Here is a 15,455-nt window from a genome sequence, read left to right on the forward strand (position 1 = left end):
TAAAATAAAATAAAATAAAATAAAATAAAATAAAATAAAATAAAATAAAATAAAATAAAATAAAATAAATGGGACAAGGTGGTGCGCGGGGGATGATGCTAAATACTAAACGGACCAAAGGAAGAAATAACTGAACAAAGCCAAGGGCCAAAGCACGGGCGAGGTGCGAGCAGTGGGAGCGCCGTGCTGTTACCGCTCCCCGCATCCACGGGTTAACATTTCGCCGGCGCTCACGGTAGCGACAGACACTTGAATTAAGTAAAACAAGATGGGACGAGGGGAGGGAGGGGGGTTGAGAAGATCTGCGTTTGAGTTGATCTTTAAACGTGGGCTGCTCCCATTCTGCTGCGTGGCTCGGAAAGTGGGAAAGAGTCGTTGGTACCGCTGGAAGAAGAGATTCCCTCTGACACTGCTCTTGTGTAGAGCAAAAAAGGGGGGAACGAGCCGATGTCTGATATCTGAGCTGCAGTGGAACTGAGGAGTCCTGATGCTCTCCTGTGTCCCCATCTCTGCCTGCACTGAACCCTCACTGACAAGAGAAGTCTGAGGGGGAAAGAGGGGTTGGGGGGACAGGAAGGGAGAAAATCAATTTGATATCAAATGCAAATAAGAGAGAGGAAAGAAAAGGCTGCTTCAGAAATTGGGGAATAAAGGAAAAGAAAAGAAGAGGGAAGAAGGGGAAGAGAACCGCTCCGGTTACCTTTGTGCTGCTACATTTGCATCCACAACCCCAACGTTTCTGACCCAGGACCTGACGGAATCCATCTCAGAACCCAGAGATTTGTCTTTCAGAATCGGTCCTCTTCCCAAAGTATCTTGGATCCCAAACATTTAAGAAGTCTATTCCAAAGAGCAACAGTTTCCTTCGGGGGGGGATCGGGGAGGAGGAAAAGAAAAAATAAGCAGCTTCTGAAAATTGACACAGACAAATCCCGGGAAAGCAGAGGACTTCAGCTTTGAAACCAACTTCAGCTTTAAGTGCTGCGTGTGTTTGAGTGCCTTCAAATGGGAGAAAAAGTTTCTCCTCTCGCAAAGTGAGTCACGCCGATTCGGTCTCTCCTGGCATCGTCATCTTCCAAACGCAGGGAATCGCATCCAGAAACCGACGGCCGTTAACAAGGATCAACCTGTTTGGAGAAACACACTGAGAGAAGGGGCTGATGGCTGCCTGATCCAGAAGGAAAAAAAAGGGAAAAAAAAAAAAGTCTCGGGATGATCTGGGGGAAGAAAAGAAGAGCGGAGCTGCGGCGGCTGATGACACCGCGCCGGGAAGAGCCGCCGCTCCGCGCCCGGCACCATGAATGGGTTACAGCGCCGGGAGCGGGCGCGCCGGGAAGGGGGCGGGGCCTGCTGCCATATAAGGGACGCTCATTTGCATGTCGCGCTCCGATTGGAGGGTTGAGGGCAGTTCCGAGCCGCTCGGCCCCGATCAACCCCCGGAGCGCGGCCGTCCCGGCGCGGGGCGAAACCGCGGCGTCCCAGCGGGCAGCGCAGCGCAGCGCAGCGCTCCGCAGGAGCGGCATCGCAGAGCAGCTGATGGCTGATGGCTGTCGGGCGCGATATTTGAAAACGACACGGCCACGCACCCCGAAACGGTCGGAGGGGGCTCTGCGTGGGGGGACGGGGCACGAGAGGCCGCCACACCCTCAGCACTCGCCGCGCGCGGGGCTGTCGGCTCGAGCCTGAATAAATCCCGGTAGAGCGGTGCAGGAAAACATCCCCCGGGAAAGGAAAGCGGAGCTGCACAGCGGGCCGCTATAGTTTTACTTTATAAAGCCGTTTGGGCTCGTTGCTATTTTCCTTCTGTGTTCTGATCCGGGCACAGATCTGCCTCCGAAATCCATATAACACCAACGCGAAAACAGATTTCAAGACAATGAATGCAAATCTGTGCTCAGAGACCATCTGCCAGATGAGGGAATCAGATGTTCGGTAGTTAAAGGGACAGCGCGAGGATTTCCTCCATTCATTATGCGCAGCTCCTCTCCAACCCGCTTTATTTTATAACGGGATGAGATTCAGACCGAAATTCAAGCAGTGTTTTCAGCTCCTGCTTCCATGTCCACTTCTCGGGGCCACCTTTGTAACACGTGTCAGACCGATACATTTTTTGCGACGTTTGATACGGCTCTCCTAAAAAATATTACCAAAAACCATCACAAATAAAACTCTTCCTATAAGGTTCTCATAGAAACGCGCCCTTAATTCAGCCCGAAGCCGGGACTGAATTATTCTGTCCACATGAGTGACAGATATGGCAGGAGATGAACCCATCCATCCCACGCCGGCTCTGTTAAGGAGATTTACCACCCGAACGCACCTCCCCAAAGCGATCCGTGTGCAATGAGCGCTTCGAGCAGGGCAGCAGAGGGGCATTACTGAATAAAAGCAGCAGCAGTTCGGTGCTGCTACAGGGCGGCTGAGAAACCGCACCTCACGGCTCCGAGATTAAAACTTAGGAAAAGAGGTCGATCTGTTCCCAGCAAAGGTATGAGAGAATAAAACGTACAACTGAAGGGACTTTTTGTTGCCACCCCACAACAGGCACGGGTCCGTCCCCTCGGCTCAACTCCCCCCCTTGGTACCAGCAGCGTTTTTGGCAAAGCCACCCCGATCGTTTCCGCATCAATTCCTAAAGTCGGGGCAGGGATGGGAGGGGGCGGCGGTGGAATTCGAGCGAACCTCGGCTGATGTATTCGTAAGGAGAAAGTGCTTCCTAAGAGCCGAAGTCTCTCGCTCGCAGCGATACAGCCGAGTCCGCACCGCGTCAGAGGCGCTCCGGTCGGATTGAAGGCAGCTGCTCATTCAGCCCCAGCGAGACGCTCAGGAAAGCCCGGTGGGCTCCGGGACCGTGCCGGCTTTGGGGACAATGGGGACTCGTGTGCCGTGGCCCCGGGGGAGCGGGGCTTTTAGGGATTCATAGCGGGTCAGGGGGCAGCGGCGCGGGTCAGAGGAGACGCGCTCCCCTCGCCCCGAACAGCTGCCACCAGAATTCGGCACTTCAGGGACAAACGAGCGGAGCCGTTCCCCGGTGCCTCAGCGGGGCTGTGGCCGTGGGGCAGCCCGGGATCCCCACGCAGTGTCTGTTCCATGGGGGGATCGTGGGCTCAGCCCCGCACCAGGGAGAAGGGGCGATCCCGGAGGGGTGGAGGGGGATTTCCTTCACCCTCAATATAAAGTTTCTCTCCTTCACAACGTATCTCAATAATGCAGCACTTAAGCACTTCTAAATCCTGAACTCCGAGTCTGGAATCCCTACTCCGAGCAGCCGGGTTAGACACAGTTCACAGAAAGCAAATCCCTCAGCCTCTCCCGCTGTAAGCGCTCCAAGCGAAATCAGCATTGACATCGGTGCAGCCGCTGCGGAGGTGGCTGCGGATCGCTTAAGGGAGCCCGTTCCAGCGGCAAGCGACAGGTAAACGGCACCACGAACAGCGGGACGGAGGAGAGCTTGGAGGAGGAGGATGGGGGAAACAAACAGAAAGCTTTTCTTAAACAGACGAAAGCCTCGAGAGCCCATCTCCACCGCGCAACTCCACTCCACAACTCGCTCCAAAGAGAATTTAGAGGCAGAAACGAGTGCGAGGCTCGGGGAGAGCAGCCCGGGGTGGGGAATGGAGCCGCGCAGCCCCCATGGGAGAAACCCAACCCAATTCGGGAATCGCCTGGAGCGCTCCCGTTCCTCATCCTGAGGAGGAAGAGAGGAAGAAAAAAGCGACAGTTCAGGGAGCGCTGATCGTTTCCTTCTGGCTCTTCTCTGTGCCGCACGCCGGGCTCAGTGGGACAGGTGAGCCCTTCTTGGATGCGGTAAAGCAAGATGCTCGCCTTCCTCAAGAGATTTTAGGCACCAGAATCAACTTTCACCACGCCTTAGGAGCTCCCAGGAGGAAGGAAAGAATTATCTTCAATATATACATAACTCCTTGAAAGCATAACCTTAAAACTCCTATTATTTCCTCCCTTTCCTTTATGGCGAAAAAGTGAAGGAGGAAAGTCAGGCTACAGCCAATGAAGGCACTGAGACGGAAGCACTTAGTTCTCGCTCTTGAATTCGTGAGAGTTCCGAATCCTTCAGGTGCCCCAAGGGAACAAATCGTAGGTTAAAATTATCAGTGTCAGAGGGGAAAGGAAAATTCCTCCTTTCCTCTCGCCCGGCAATCTCAACGAGTTTCATTCACAACTGCACCAGAAAAAAAATCAACGCCCCTGTTGACAAACAATTCACATTTAAGCCCTTCACAAAGCAAGCTGCTCGCATGCAAACACGCAGCCGTGGTTTTGAAAGCACACAACGGTATTTGAGAAACGAAGAGCTCCCCGATTCCTGGAGCCCAACAGCAGAGCCAAGAACGCCATGGGAGCGCAGGGTGCCGAGAAGCAATGGGAGCTGGCGATGCTGACTCGGGTCTGAAGGGCACGGGGCACTGCATCAGCACAGCTCTGCTTTGCACGGCTGCTCCGATTCAGTGTAACTCTCGTTTACAGGATGGCCCATTTCACAGCAATAGGAACGTCTGGAGTAAGGAGGACAGCCTATTGAAATGTTCAATACAAGAGATTTAAAACAGTGCAGGTGGGTGCAACTAAATCACAAACACAGGCTGGGCTCTTAACTGGGAATGTTGTGTGCAAGACAGGGCTGTAAAAACGCGGTGCTCTGGTTACATCCATTCTAGAACCTTTTGTTTGCTCTAAGTTCTGAGTTATCTCAGGAGCAGAATGCTTGATTTGATGGCTGGAAAAAGTTCCATCTCCAAATATAGGATTGCTCTCTGTTCCTCCTCCCTGGGCTGCTTGGAAGCATTCAGAAGTAAAGTTCCACAGCTGTCAGATCCTGAGCTGTACCCTCGTGCCATACAGGTAATGCCAACCCGAGCCATCTCTCCCTGCAGATCAGTGCAAGTCTGGGAGGTGCACAAATCACATTTATAAGCATGAACAAAAGAATGCTTTCCAACTTACAAATGCATAACTAAGCATTTAATAGAACTTCTCCTCCATCTCATCTTTCCCAAAAGAGAAAATATTGTAACCATCACATCCTCCTTCCAGTCTCCCATTCATTCCAGTAAGTAGGTGCTTTTCTCACCAGAACAGAAAAGCACATCTGCTACGTTTTACATCCAGCTTTTTAAGGATAGTTTTACTGCCTTTTGCCTAGCATAGCTTTTGGAACATGTTAGCAAATAATATTTTACCATCGGGAATGTACGTTGCATTTTATTTTATAATGCAGACTCAGAAGCCTCGGCGCAGAGTTTGTTTTTCTAAGCACGCGGAGTCTCAAACCAACAAGCACACAGGGGAAGAACACTTCAGGTGGGTGCATATTTGTGCTGGAAGTCTCCCTCATCTTCCAGCTTATGGAAAACAATTAAGGTCAGCTTTCAATGTGTCTTAGGATATCAATGACCCATATTGATCTTCGACTCAAGAAGCAGAATTTGGGTTATCAGAGCATTTGTAGTTCCACCGCACACACACTGCGTGACACAGCTCCAGCTGGGAAATCCATCCTCCGTAAGAAACCAGACAAACGCAGACACACTGAAGACCAGAATCACATCCAGTCATTAACACGAGCCTAAAGCAGCCCCCAGTCCTACAAACATTCTTATCCTTAACCTATATTACCCACCAGAGTGATCTTACAAGAATTACTCAACGATGCACACATCCTTAACCATCTGTACAGCACGGGCCTCCTTTTTATTTCTCGACTCAACTCAGTGCTGTCTTAAACAGGTGTCTAGTTCCAGTTACATGAAAACTCAATCTGAAGCCATGCCATGGGGACACTGCCTACTGATTTCCCTTCCTTAAGCCCCTCGCAGGATGATAATTTGATTTTTTTTCCCCGTGTTTCAAAATATAAAGAACTGCGAACACAACTTTTTGCAGGAGGAACCTGAACCCAATGAGTGAAAAAACTCACTTACCGAGATTCTGAATCTGGCTGGGGGTTATTGGTGCTGCCATCACACAAATTACCAGGATGGAGAAGATCTCTCTTGGGGACGGTCAATAATCAAAACATCTGCCTCCACGCCTCCTTCTAAAGCATCTGGTACTTGAAGCTAAGATATAACATACAAGAAGCTTAATCTAATCTGACTAGTCCTATGTTCTTTCCATAAGGCAAGAAGGAAGTAGTTAGAAGCTCAGTATATCATAATTAGAGCTTCACAACCTTGGAGAGACAGCTCTGCTCTTCTCTGAAGTGTATTTAATGATTTGAAGAGTGTTGCAGTGTTTTCTTCTTGATTTGGTGGAACTGAACCATTGCACTGCTGGGCTCCTCCCTCAGCAAACCACATTTCAGCAGCTGCCGGTCCGTGTGACCAGATTATGATCCTGCAAATGTTTGCACTTTAACACAGGCAGTGAGGACCCACGGCACCCATGGCTCACGATAGATTCCTGCAGGGTCAGGGTCCCACAGCTCTGAGCTTCCATTTTTTGGGAGTTGATTCTGACTCATTGGCACCTACCTCCATCCCAGACCCTTCCTAGGGGAAGGAGCAATCTGCCATGAGTTTTACACCCTCTGTGCTATTCAGTTACCATTTACCATCTGAACTGTTTCTTTCATCACTACTTCTTCAGTATTCATTTTTAGAGTAAATAGAGATGCTCTGAAATTTACACATACCTAAATGGTTCTGCTACTTAAAAGGATCTGGGCAGCCTGACTGGACATCGTTACATCTCCATCATCAGTATTAGTTAGATGGGGAAAAGCAATGTTTTACTAAATAACCTGATACTATTCCTGGTAAAGAGCATTGCTAATATACTTAAAATGAAAGGCTGTACCACGTGCCCCCTGCAACCAAGCTGAGATACTGCAACAGAAGGAAAGCATATCCTTTGACTTTGTCTGACAGATCTATTGTACACCCAAATACAGCAATTTTAACTGCAGCTTCTCAAGCATGTTTTCCATAGGCAGAAACTCAGACCAGCAAAGATGAAGCCTGAGGACAGATAAGGTCTGCACACACCTGCAAAGACGATGGACCCAAGGCTGATGGGTGTTACCATGCTTGGGCACACAGATAAGGCTCTTCTGAAGGCATTCTAGGGCAACAGCAAATATGAACAGACAGCATGAAAAGCAGATCTCTTTCTATAAGCTCTGGGATTCAGTCAGTCCTAATTAAGAAATTAAGGTAAGGGCATCAAATTCAGATTACCTGATATCTGATAAGAGCAGAAGTCAGATTGGAGTCTCACTGGTGAAGATCACTGTTAGCACAACACAAAAAGGCACCTCTACAACAATCAGAGGCAGGCTGTGCAGCAGGTAGGTATCCCCAAAGCCTTCACTGTGAGCCATGGGACATTTTAAGTAGTAATGAGCCCTGAGATCAGCTCAGGCATGTTTTCCTTATTTAGCATTTCTCCCACAGATGGGAGAATAAGAATTGTCCCATTGGCCACAGTTCATCAGATATCCCTGTTTGGGACAGTCCTTCCAAGGCAGGCCACTCTAGTTTTTGTAGTCATTGCACACTAGTTGGATGATACCTGGTAACAAAGGGGAATGGAAGAAAACCAGTTTTCCACATGCATCCTCTTCTGGTATTGAGCTACTGGAGAAAGCAGTACAAGAAGCCTTTGGTCACTCCAAGTCCACAGGACATCAATGACAACATAACTGATGAACGGGTTTCAGAGGAGCTCAGAAGAGCACCCCAGCAGACAAAGCCTTGCCATCCACATGTATTCTTTGGCTTTAGAGAAGGAAAACACACTTGTTTTCAAGAGCATGTGTTCCAAGCATCTGAAGGGTAGAATATGTTGGAGCATATGGCATATAGTTTCTCTCTCCATTCATAATCTGCAGCAAGACAGCAAAAATCAGTTCTACTAAGTACAGATTCCAGCTTTCATTTGAAAACATTTCCAGTGTGAAGTCCTTCCAGCAGGCCTACTTAGGCATTATCTAGACAGAATTACCAAAGTAGCTGGATGTTCTCATGGCAACGGATGGGCTGTGAGATGTGCCTACAGCAAGTCCATGCCATACAGCGCTAAGACTCCTGTTTGCTACTTCCACTGCTGGGCTGCAAGTACAAACCGTGGGATGGTGCTAGCAGTGTACTCTGCTTATGTGCCACCCTCACGACTGGTGTCTAACAGATGGAATAAAGCTCCTTCACTGCGCAGCCCCGTCCAAACTTCACAAGAGACAAGAAAGCAGAGGCACACAAAAGGAAAACCAAGAGAAAATATGATTTCACCTGAGGACCACACACTATAGCAAGAAGTCACCCTAGGACAGTCACTCCTTTTTCAAGACTCAGTTCCCATTTACTTTCACTATAATCACTTATTTGGTGAAAGGATTCTCCAAGTAATCCATGGGAAAACCTACAGTAACCGCAGCTGCCTCAAATACCTCCAAATAGGCCACGCTTTATCCTTCACCTGGAAGAGAATCTCATGCCCCAACAGCTCCAACATTTGAGATTCTCATGATTTTCTGCTATGTGGTTGGTCTGGGTTGTCACTGGACACAATTAGCTCCCCCCCAGGCACCCCCACACCCAGGGCATCCTGCTCTGACCTCGACTGCTCTGCGCTGTGAGCAGCAGGAGGGGCTGGGTGCCACCAACACACTGTGCAGAATGCCAGACTGCACAGCATGTGCAGCCTCCAGAGGGGTGAAGCATTTCACAGGATGGTTTATGGCATCATCTTTTTTCCCCCCCTCCCACGTAGAATATGAATAACGTTAATGGTGACAGAGCCAACAGGCAATAAAAGGCCTTTGCAGGTATCAAACAGCTTCAAACTTTGCTTTGGCTCTCCGCCAGCTGCTGCAGCCAGCCAGCACTTCCTATTGGAGCCTAGGACCAGTGTCCAGCAAGTAATTACATGGCCCTGCTGGCTTCCAGTGAGATTGGCAGACAGGAAGCTGCGCTTTGATTTAAAAGATGACAAAATGAAAGAGAGAAAACTGGTATTTCATGCATATCTGCCACTGATTTGATACACATCTACTGCGCAAGGAAATCCTTACTATTCTCATTATTAGCTGAGAAGGGTCAAAGCAAGTATTGGTTGGGAAGCCAGACAACGAGAACTGCTGCTTGGATCATTATCCCTTGTTGAAACAACACAAAAGGCCCAAACCAGGAGTGATGGCTCCTCTCTCAATACGATTTGAGAAAGAGTCCCAAAGAGAGCTTTAGTATTGCAAGAAATAAGTTGCAATTTGAAATACAAGTGTTTTTCTGGGCATCGTTTGTCTTATATCACACTTAAGCACGCTTGGCCAGCTGGTAAGTGCTTACATCCCAAAGCTAGCAACAACCTCAATGTGTTTCACTGTTTTCCTGCTAGCCCATAATTTAACCAGGCAGGGCAACTAACTAGTCTCAGTACAACACAGGAATGGTCAATCAGGATGTTCCCTCATTATTCATAAGCAAGTTAACAGGTCCATTTTAAGAAATACCCTTAAATAATAAGAATGCAGTCATCCAAAGCCCCCCCATTTCATTGGAGTCAGGTTAGCCTGTATGCTGAATACCTCCATTCATGTAATAAAGAAGCCCTTCCTTGATTTTCCTTTTCAACACAAGCACCAAGGCAAGTTTTTCAACACCCACATTAGGTTGTATTATTCCTGCTCAGTCACAGAGGAAACAGGAGCACAAAGTTACAGCAGGTCAGCTGCAAAGGAAGGATTCAATCTCAGGAGCTCCCGATCCTGGGACAGTGCTATCCACAAAGAGGGAAAATATTTCCCCAAGGCTCAGTTCTTGGCACATCTGCCACATACCCTGCAAAATAAGAACCTTTAAGAAAAAACCTCCAACAACCAACAGACAAACATCTGTTTTCAAGAACATGCTGAGAGCTGGGAACAAGAGAACCTTTGCCTTTCCATCAAGTTTTGGTCGAACGAGCCAATTCCATTGACTTGTATTTCAAGTATCAAGTAAGGACTTCAACAAGCACTTGCACACTAACATGCATAAAGCATACAAACACACACATAATGCATATAGTTTTACATACATAAAAGCAATGCTCACAACTTAAGATATCGATAAAATATTATGGAATTTGACAATATTCAACAGTTGCAAAGGTTTCTACGCTTTTAAAGTGGGGATTGTAGCTTACAAGTCTTAAAGTTAACAGAACTGAACAGAACTGTTTTACACTGGACTTTTTTTTTTTTTTTTAAGATAGAAACTGAACATTTGATCATCTGATGCATTTCAACATCTGCACCAGCTTCCTTTCCCCTGGTCTCCAAGGTACATTTGTTGCTTGTAAGTGTAACAGATAGAGAAATCAGAGATCTGATCAGGGAAAGTTCAGCCATTGGTTCCAGCAACAGTCCTAGAGCAGCTTCACATCTGATCACTGACTTCACAGCACCCACTGTTGTTACAGCAGAAACCCAAATATGCCTTGCACAGGATGCTATGCAGTCAGCTCTAGCAAGAAAGCCTACATGTCCAAGAGTTTAATCTGTGTCACAGTCAGCAAACATGGGTGAGGAAATAAAAAGGTGCGTTATTGAATGTTCAACATGGAAAACAGGACTGAGCAGAAAATAGGAATCCTCAGTTGACACAACTTGATGGTTTAATCCATGTAATAAACTTCAAGGCTCTCCACTGCGTAGCAGATCAGTTCTGACCTGCATTTTCCCACCACCACAATGAGAATCACCTTCTAATCAAGAAAGAAAACTCTTAATAAAGGAAAATTATTACCATCCTAAGTCTAAGGAGTCTGGCAGGCAACTTTCTCCTCAGTAGCTGATAAAATGATGTAAAAGTGAGTGCACACAAAGGAGGAGAGTGCCACTGAACCCTCACCACTCTGAGTCAAGGTGTTGACAAAGATGCTGATAAGGGAGTAGTTCTGATAGGAGAAAGGCCCTAAAGAGGCAACGGAAGGGTCTTGGAGAAAGATTCGGACTGCTGGGGGAACAGCAGCAGCAGACAGAATAGCTGAACTGATGAGCTGAACCCAACAGCAGCCAGCAGGGGAGGGACACAGAAGCTGGCAGCAGAGCCCCAACCATTTGGGTAGCGAGACAAAAGGCAGATCTGAGATCTGCAGAGTGCAATTCAAGTGCAAATCCGGGGGCTCAAGTGCAATGAGTCCACATGTCAAGAGAAAAGGCCCATGGCTGCCTCAGTGCAGGTCAGCCACTGGTGAGCCATCACTCAACCCATCATTTACACAGTTCATTAACAGTTAGAAAGTGACGAGGGCACTTCAGTTACTTGAAAAGAGAAAGAATGACGGTGAGTTAGGCATTACATACACACGAAGTGCCTGAATAGGCTGAACAGTAAGCAGGGGGGAACAGAAGGATGATTTATTCACTCAACTTACAGTTTGGAAACAGAGGCCTATAGAAGTTAAGCCACTCATCTGAAATTGCCCAGGAAGCCAGGGATTCTGCCCTATTTTGCCAACCCTCCAAGTAGAACTGTATTCAGTCTTCTCATAGGGCAGAAACGTATTCAAATTGCTTAATAACTCGGCTTGGGGAAAAGAGGCAAAGAAAGGGTTCTCATTCTGAAAAAGTGGCCCTTCCATCAAGAACGGTCCTTTAGACTCTTGGTTCGCAGTGGAACAGATGAAAATACTAAACATAGGATTTCCATTCCTAAAACAGCCCTGAAAGAACGAACCTGCAGCAGAAGCCACTGCTCTGATAGCATTTACCTGTGCAATGCCACCATCTTGTGGTCTGCACAACCACAGCACCACCAGCATCTTCATTTCTTTGACAGCAAGCAAAGCTAATGAGTTTTCTTTCCTACTGAATGCTCTTTTGCTGTGTGCTTTTGAGGAAGATTTGCTTCAGTTTCACTCACAAACTAAATATCTTTCCAGTAGGTAATGACATAACAGCATGTTGTTGTCACAGAGCTGATAACTGCCCTCATCACCATTAATGAACAAGGCCACATTCACTTAAGGAACATGACTCTGCTCTTCCCAGCCCCCAGAAAGCCTCCCTAGTGCTGTTACTCTGATATAGGCTCCCTTCTCTGTCTTCTGAACCACGCTGTATTCCTACAGGTTTTCCCCTCTGAACTTTACTTTTTCCTTACAGCACCTCAAGGTCAAGCAGATTCCTTGGAGCTCTTTGGATGCTGCCATACACACTTGGTTTCCCAAGTAACACTCGATAAAAATGCTTGTATCTGCTCTGAGCACAAAAGCTGAACTATTCTGCCACTACTTTGCCTGGCACCACTGACAGCTTTGTCTGATCTCCAGGACAGCAGAAAGCTTCTGACCACATTGTAACACATAAAGAGGTCTACCTACATAGCATGGTCAATTTGGCACCAGTGGTAGGGTCAGGTAAACAGGACCACAGAAATTAACCCTCTGCAGACTGAGAACACTGCACTGCATCTGCTACCCAAGCAGCAACCCAAAGGAGCTCCCCACAATGAGGAATTACCACCTAGATTAAACTCAACTTCTGGTACACAGACTGCATCAGGAACAACTTGTAGCAATGAACTGAGGATCAACAACCTCAGGTTCCACTAGCAAGTTAACCCATGGCCTGAAGCATGTCCACCTCCTTCTCCCTACCTGTCAAATCAGCATGCTGTGCCTTTGCAGCGTGACTGAAGATCCACAGATGACAAGCAAAAATGAAAAGTGGATAGAAGAATTCTCATGTTTGGCCACAGTGGAAAAGCATGACTATTTCTTGGAAAAATTCAGCTCAGCTCCAAATAGGAAAAGTTTATCTGAAACTGCCATGAAGAAATAAAAATACTTTAGTTATCTGCTACTGATAGAATCAAGACATCCTGTATGACTTAAAGCCAGGCTGTGTTCCAGGATACCAGCACACAGCAGCATTTACAACAACTTTTCCCTACAGCGACCAACACAGAACAGGTTCAGGACAGCATTTGAGTCAAGAACACCCCTTCCAAAAACCCAGACATTGACAATCTGCAGTGTCCTCCTCGGAGGCAGACTTACATCCTCCATTTGCATCACCAATACTTGCATGCTACCTTGCTGGCTTTGCATTTGATTTTACCAAGCAATTCTGCAGTTCATCTTCCCTTTGCCAAATAATCACAGGCCCCAGAGAGTTTTACATCACAGTCAAACTCCTTCCAAAAATATCAGAAGCTGCCTTTTCTCTTTTTACCTCTCAGGCCCAAATGGAGCAGATGTGCATGAGATAACGAAGGCTGTGATCTAAGGGGAAGGATGATGGAATGATTTATTACAGAATTGTCCATTTCAGAACTGCTCTTATTTTCTCCAAAGCCGATCAAGACAAGTTAGGATTTCTGGACTAGAAACATCTGCTTTGGAAGCGATGAAGATCAGCGCTGCAGCCATTCCTGTCTGCTTTTCCACTGAGATAAGCTCCAAGGTCTGATTTCCACTGGCATTTCAGCACCTATTCTCTCAAGTCTCTGCAAGTTTCAGCCCTGTTAACATTCACAACAGTAACAAACTGCATTTTAATCTAAGTGGCAAACACTGTAGTCTCTCACAGCCTCCACAATACACTCACAACACAATTCCAGACTGCTGCTTCAGTTCTATCAGCAAATGAAGCACAGGCACCCTAAGGAAGCAGGGCACAAGTTGCCCCCTCAACCTGTCCCCACACCACCTCCAGAAGGGAGAGCACTCAGCTGTACTGATTCAGTCTTGCCAACATCCCAGGTCAGAAGCAGATGCTCTGGAGATCAGAGCAGCGACAAACAGTTACACATCACAGAAGTGAGCCCAGGCCTCAGCACACAGCTGTGTGCAACACATGAGGAATGAGATGGGCACAGCATGTGCTCCAGGTCCACTGCTTACACTCCGCATGGAGAGGCACGTGCTGCTGCTTCTTACTGAGATCAAGAAATACACCCCATCATCCAAGGGCATCACTCAGCATTCGAAACATTCAGACCCACAGCACCTCCCCTCCAGAAACACACCTTGCTCCTTCCCAGGCAGAAATAGATCCACCCCATGCAAAACCTCAGTTAGCCTCCAGCTCAGCACAGGCTTCCCACTGAGACTAAACACAACACCCAATAACACTGGCAAGGATCACACTCATCCCTCAGGCAGTCCTCACAGCAAGCATGAAATAACCATTTTTATACCTCAAAGAAATAAGGCTAAGACTCATCAAGGTATGACAACATGCATTCACAGTAATAGGAAAGGAAAACAACATAAGCAGATTTGTGCACGTCTCTTAACAAAAGCAAACCTATAAAGCCACAAGATTGAAGTCCAATCTCAGCCACAGCAATCAGCAATGCTTTTTAAGGTAACACCCCACACTGTTGATTGCTGAGCCTTGTCTTACGAGCATCACCTGAGTATTCAGACCTTTGCTCCCTGCTCAGCTCTCATTACTCCACTGTACAACAGACTGCAGTCATTAACACCAGATTGGATTTTTATGTGCTCCTCCACATTGCTCCGTGTAACAGCCCTGAGCAGGGCAGGCAGCACAGCTGCCAAATCACAACATGCAGAGCAGCCAATCCAGGAAACCTGGAACAGCTTTCAGGGCCAAGGCCACACCAAGCATTGCCCATCCTTACCCGGCCGTTCTCCACAGAACAACCGCTTTCTGTGAGGCAGGAGACACTAAGGCTAAGAAGCTTAATTAAGGCTTAGAAGCACTCTACAACAACGTGCCTCCTCCCATCCCCACCCCACAGCTAGAAAGAGGAAAAAAACCAAGAATTCATGGAAAGGGTGACTTCAGAACAACAGAGTATTAGTTGGAACTGAAGCAGATTAAAACAAAGTCTATGGGTAGGCCTGCAGCCACTGTACTTCCTTCCCTCCCCGGTAAAAGCATCTTACGTTTGTCTTCTTCATTAAGGAAAAAAATAAAAAACAGCAACAAAAAAGCAAAATAAATTTAAAAAAAAAAAATCAGAATGTGTTGCTGCAGACCTGGGGCAGAGCAGCTGGAAGGAGGTGGTGGTGAGGTGGGGGTCGGCCTCTCCTCCCAAAAACAGCAATAGGACCAGACACGACGGCCTTGAGTTGTGCCAGCGGAGGTTCAGGTTGGATATTAGGAAAAAATTCTTCTCTGAAGGAGTGGTCAGGCACTGGCATAGGGGGTGCACTACTGCCAGGGATGTGGTGCAGTCACTGTCCTTGGGGGTGCTCCAGAACCATGGGATGTGGGACGTGGGGACACGGCAATGCTGGTGGTGGGTGGATGGTTGGATGAGATGATCACAGTGGTCTTTTCCAACCGTAATGATTGCATAATTCTATGATTTTCAGCACATTCCTGGTGCATTTCCAGGATCTTGTCCTGTGTGACACCCCACATCCCGGCCAGCTGCTACTGCAGAACAGCACCGACCCACAGCAAACACCCTGCAGCATCACCAAAGCAAACACATTCGTTGCATGTGTGCAGAAGTCAGATTGATCCTTGAAGAACT

The 15,455-nt window shown here is 47.5% G+C and overlaps 1 protein-coding gene and 1 long non-coding RNA gene across 3 annotated transcripts in view; both read right to left on the reverse strand.

Annotated features, from left to right (window-relative positions):
* The window catches only part of EBF2 (EBF transcription factor 2), a 121,817-nt gene extending 120,517 nt beyond the window's left edge, over positions 1 to 1,300 (reverse strand). For both annotated transcript variants that reach the window (XM_042886727.1, XM_042886725.1), the window contains exon 1: positions 701 to 1,300. In XM_042886727.1, the coding sequence (XP_042742661.1) occupies positions 701 to 831 (131 nt within the window). In that variant the 5' untranslated portion in view covers positions 832 to 1,300. The remainder of the gene's footprint in view (positions 1 to 700) is intronic.
* A 4,645-nt stretch (positions 1,301 to 5,945) lies between these two features.
* On the reverse strand, positions 5,946 to 8,073 carry LOC122188421. Its single transcript, XR_006181569.1, has 3 exons — positions 7,963 to 8,073; positions 7,197 to 7,843; positions 5,946 to 6,077 (listed from the first exon to the last, which is right to left on the reverse strand). It is a non-coding gene; the product is annotated as an uncharacterized LOC122188421 (long non-coding RNA).
* Positions 8,074 to 15,455: the final 7,382 nt, after the last annotated feature.

This window comes from Lagopus leucura, unplaced genomic scaffold (genome assembly GCF_019238085.1).
Source record: "Lagopus leucura isolate 7727_CA_CO unplaced genomic scaffold, USGS_WTPT01 Super-Scaffold_100062, whole genome shotgun sequence".
NCBI classification, from domain to species: domain Eukaryota; kingdom Metazoa; phylum Chordata; class Aves; order Galliformes; family Phasianidae; genus Lagopus; species Lagopus leucura.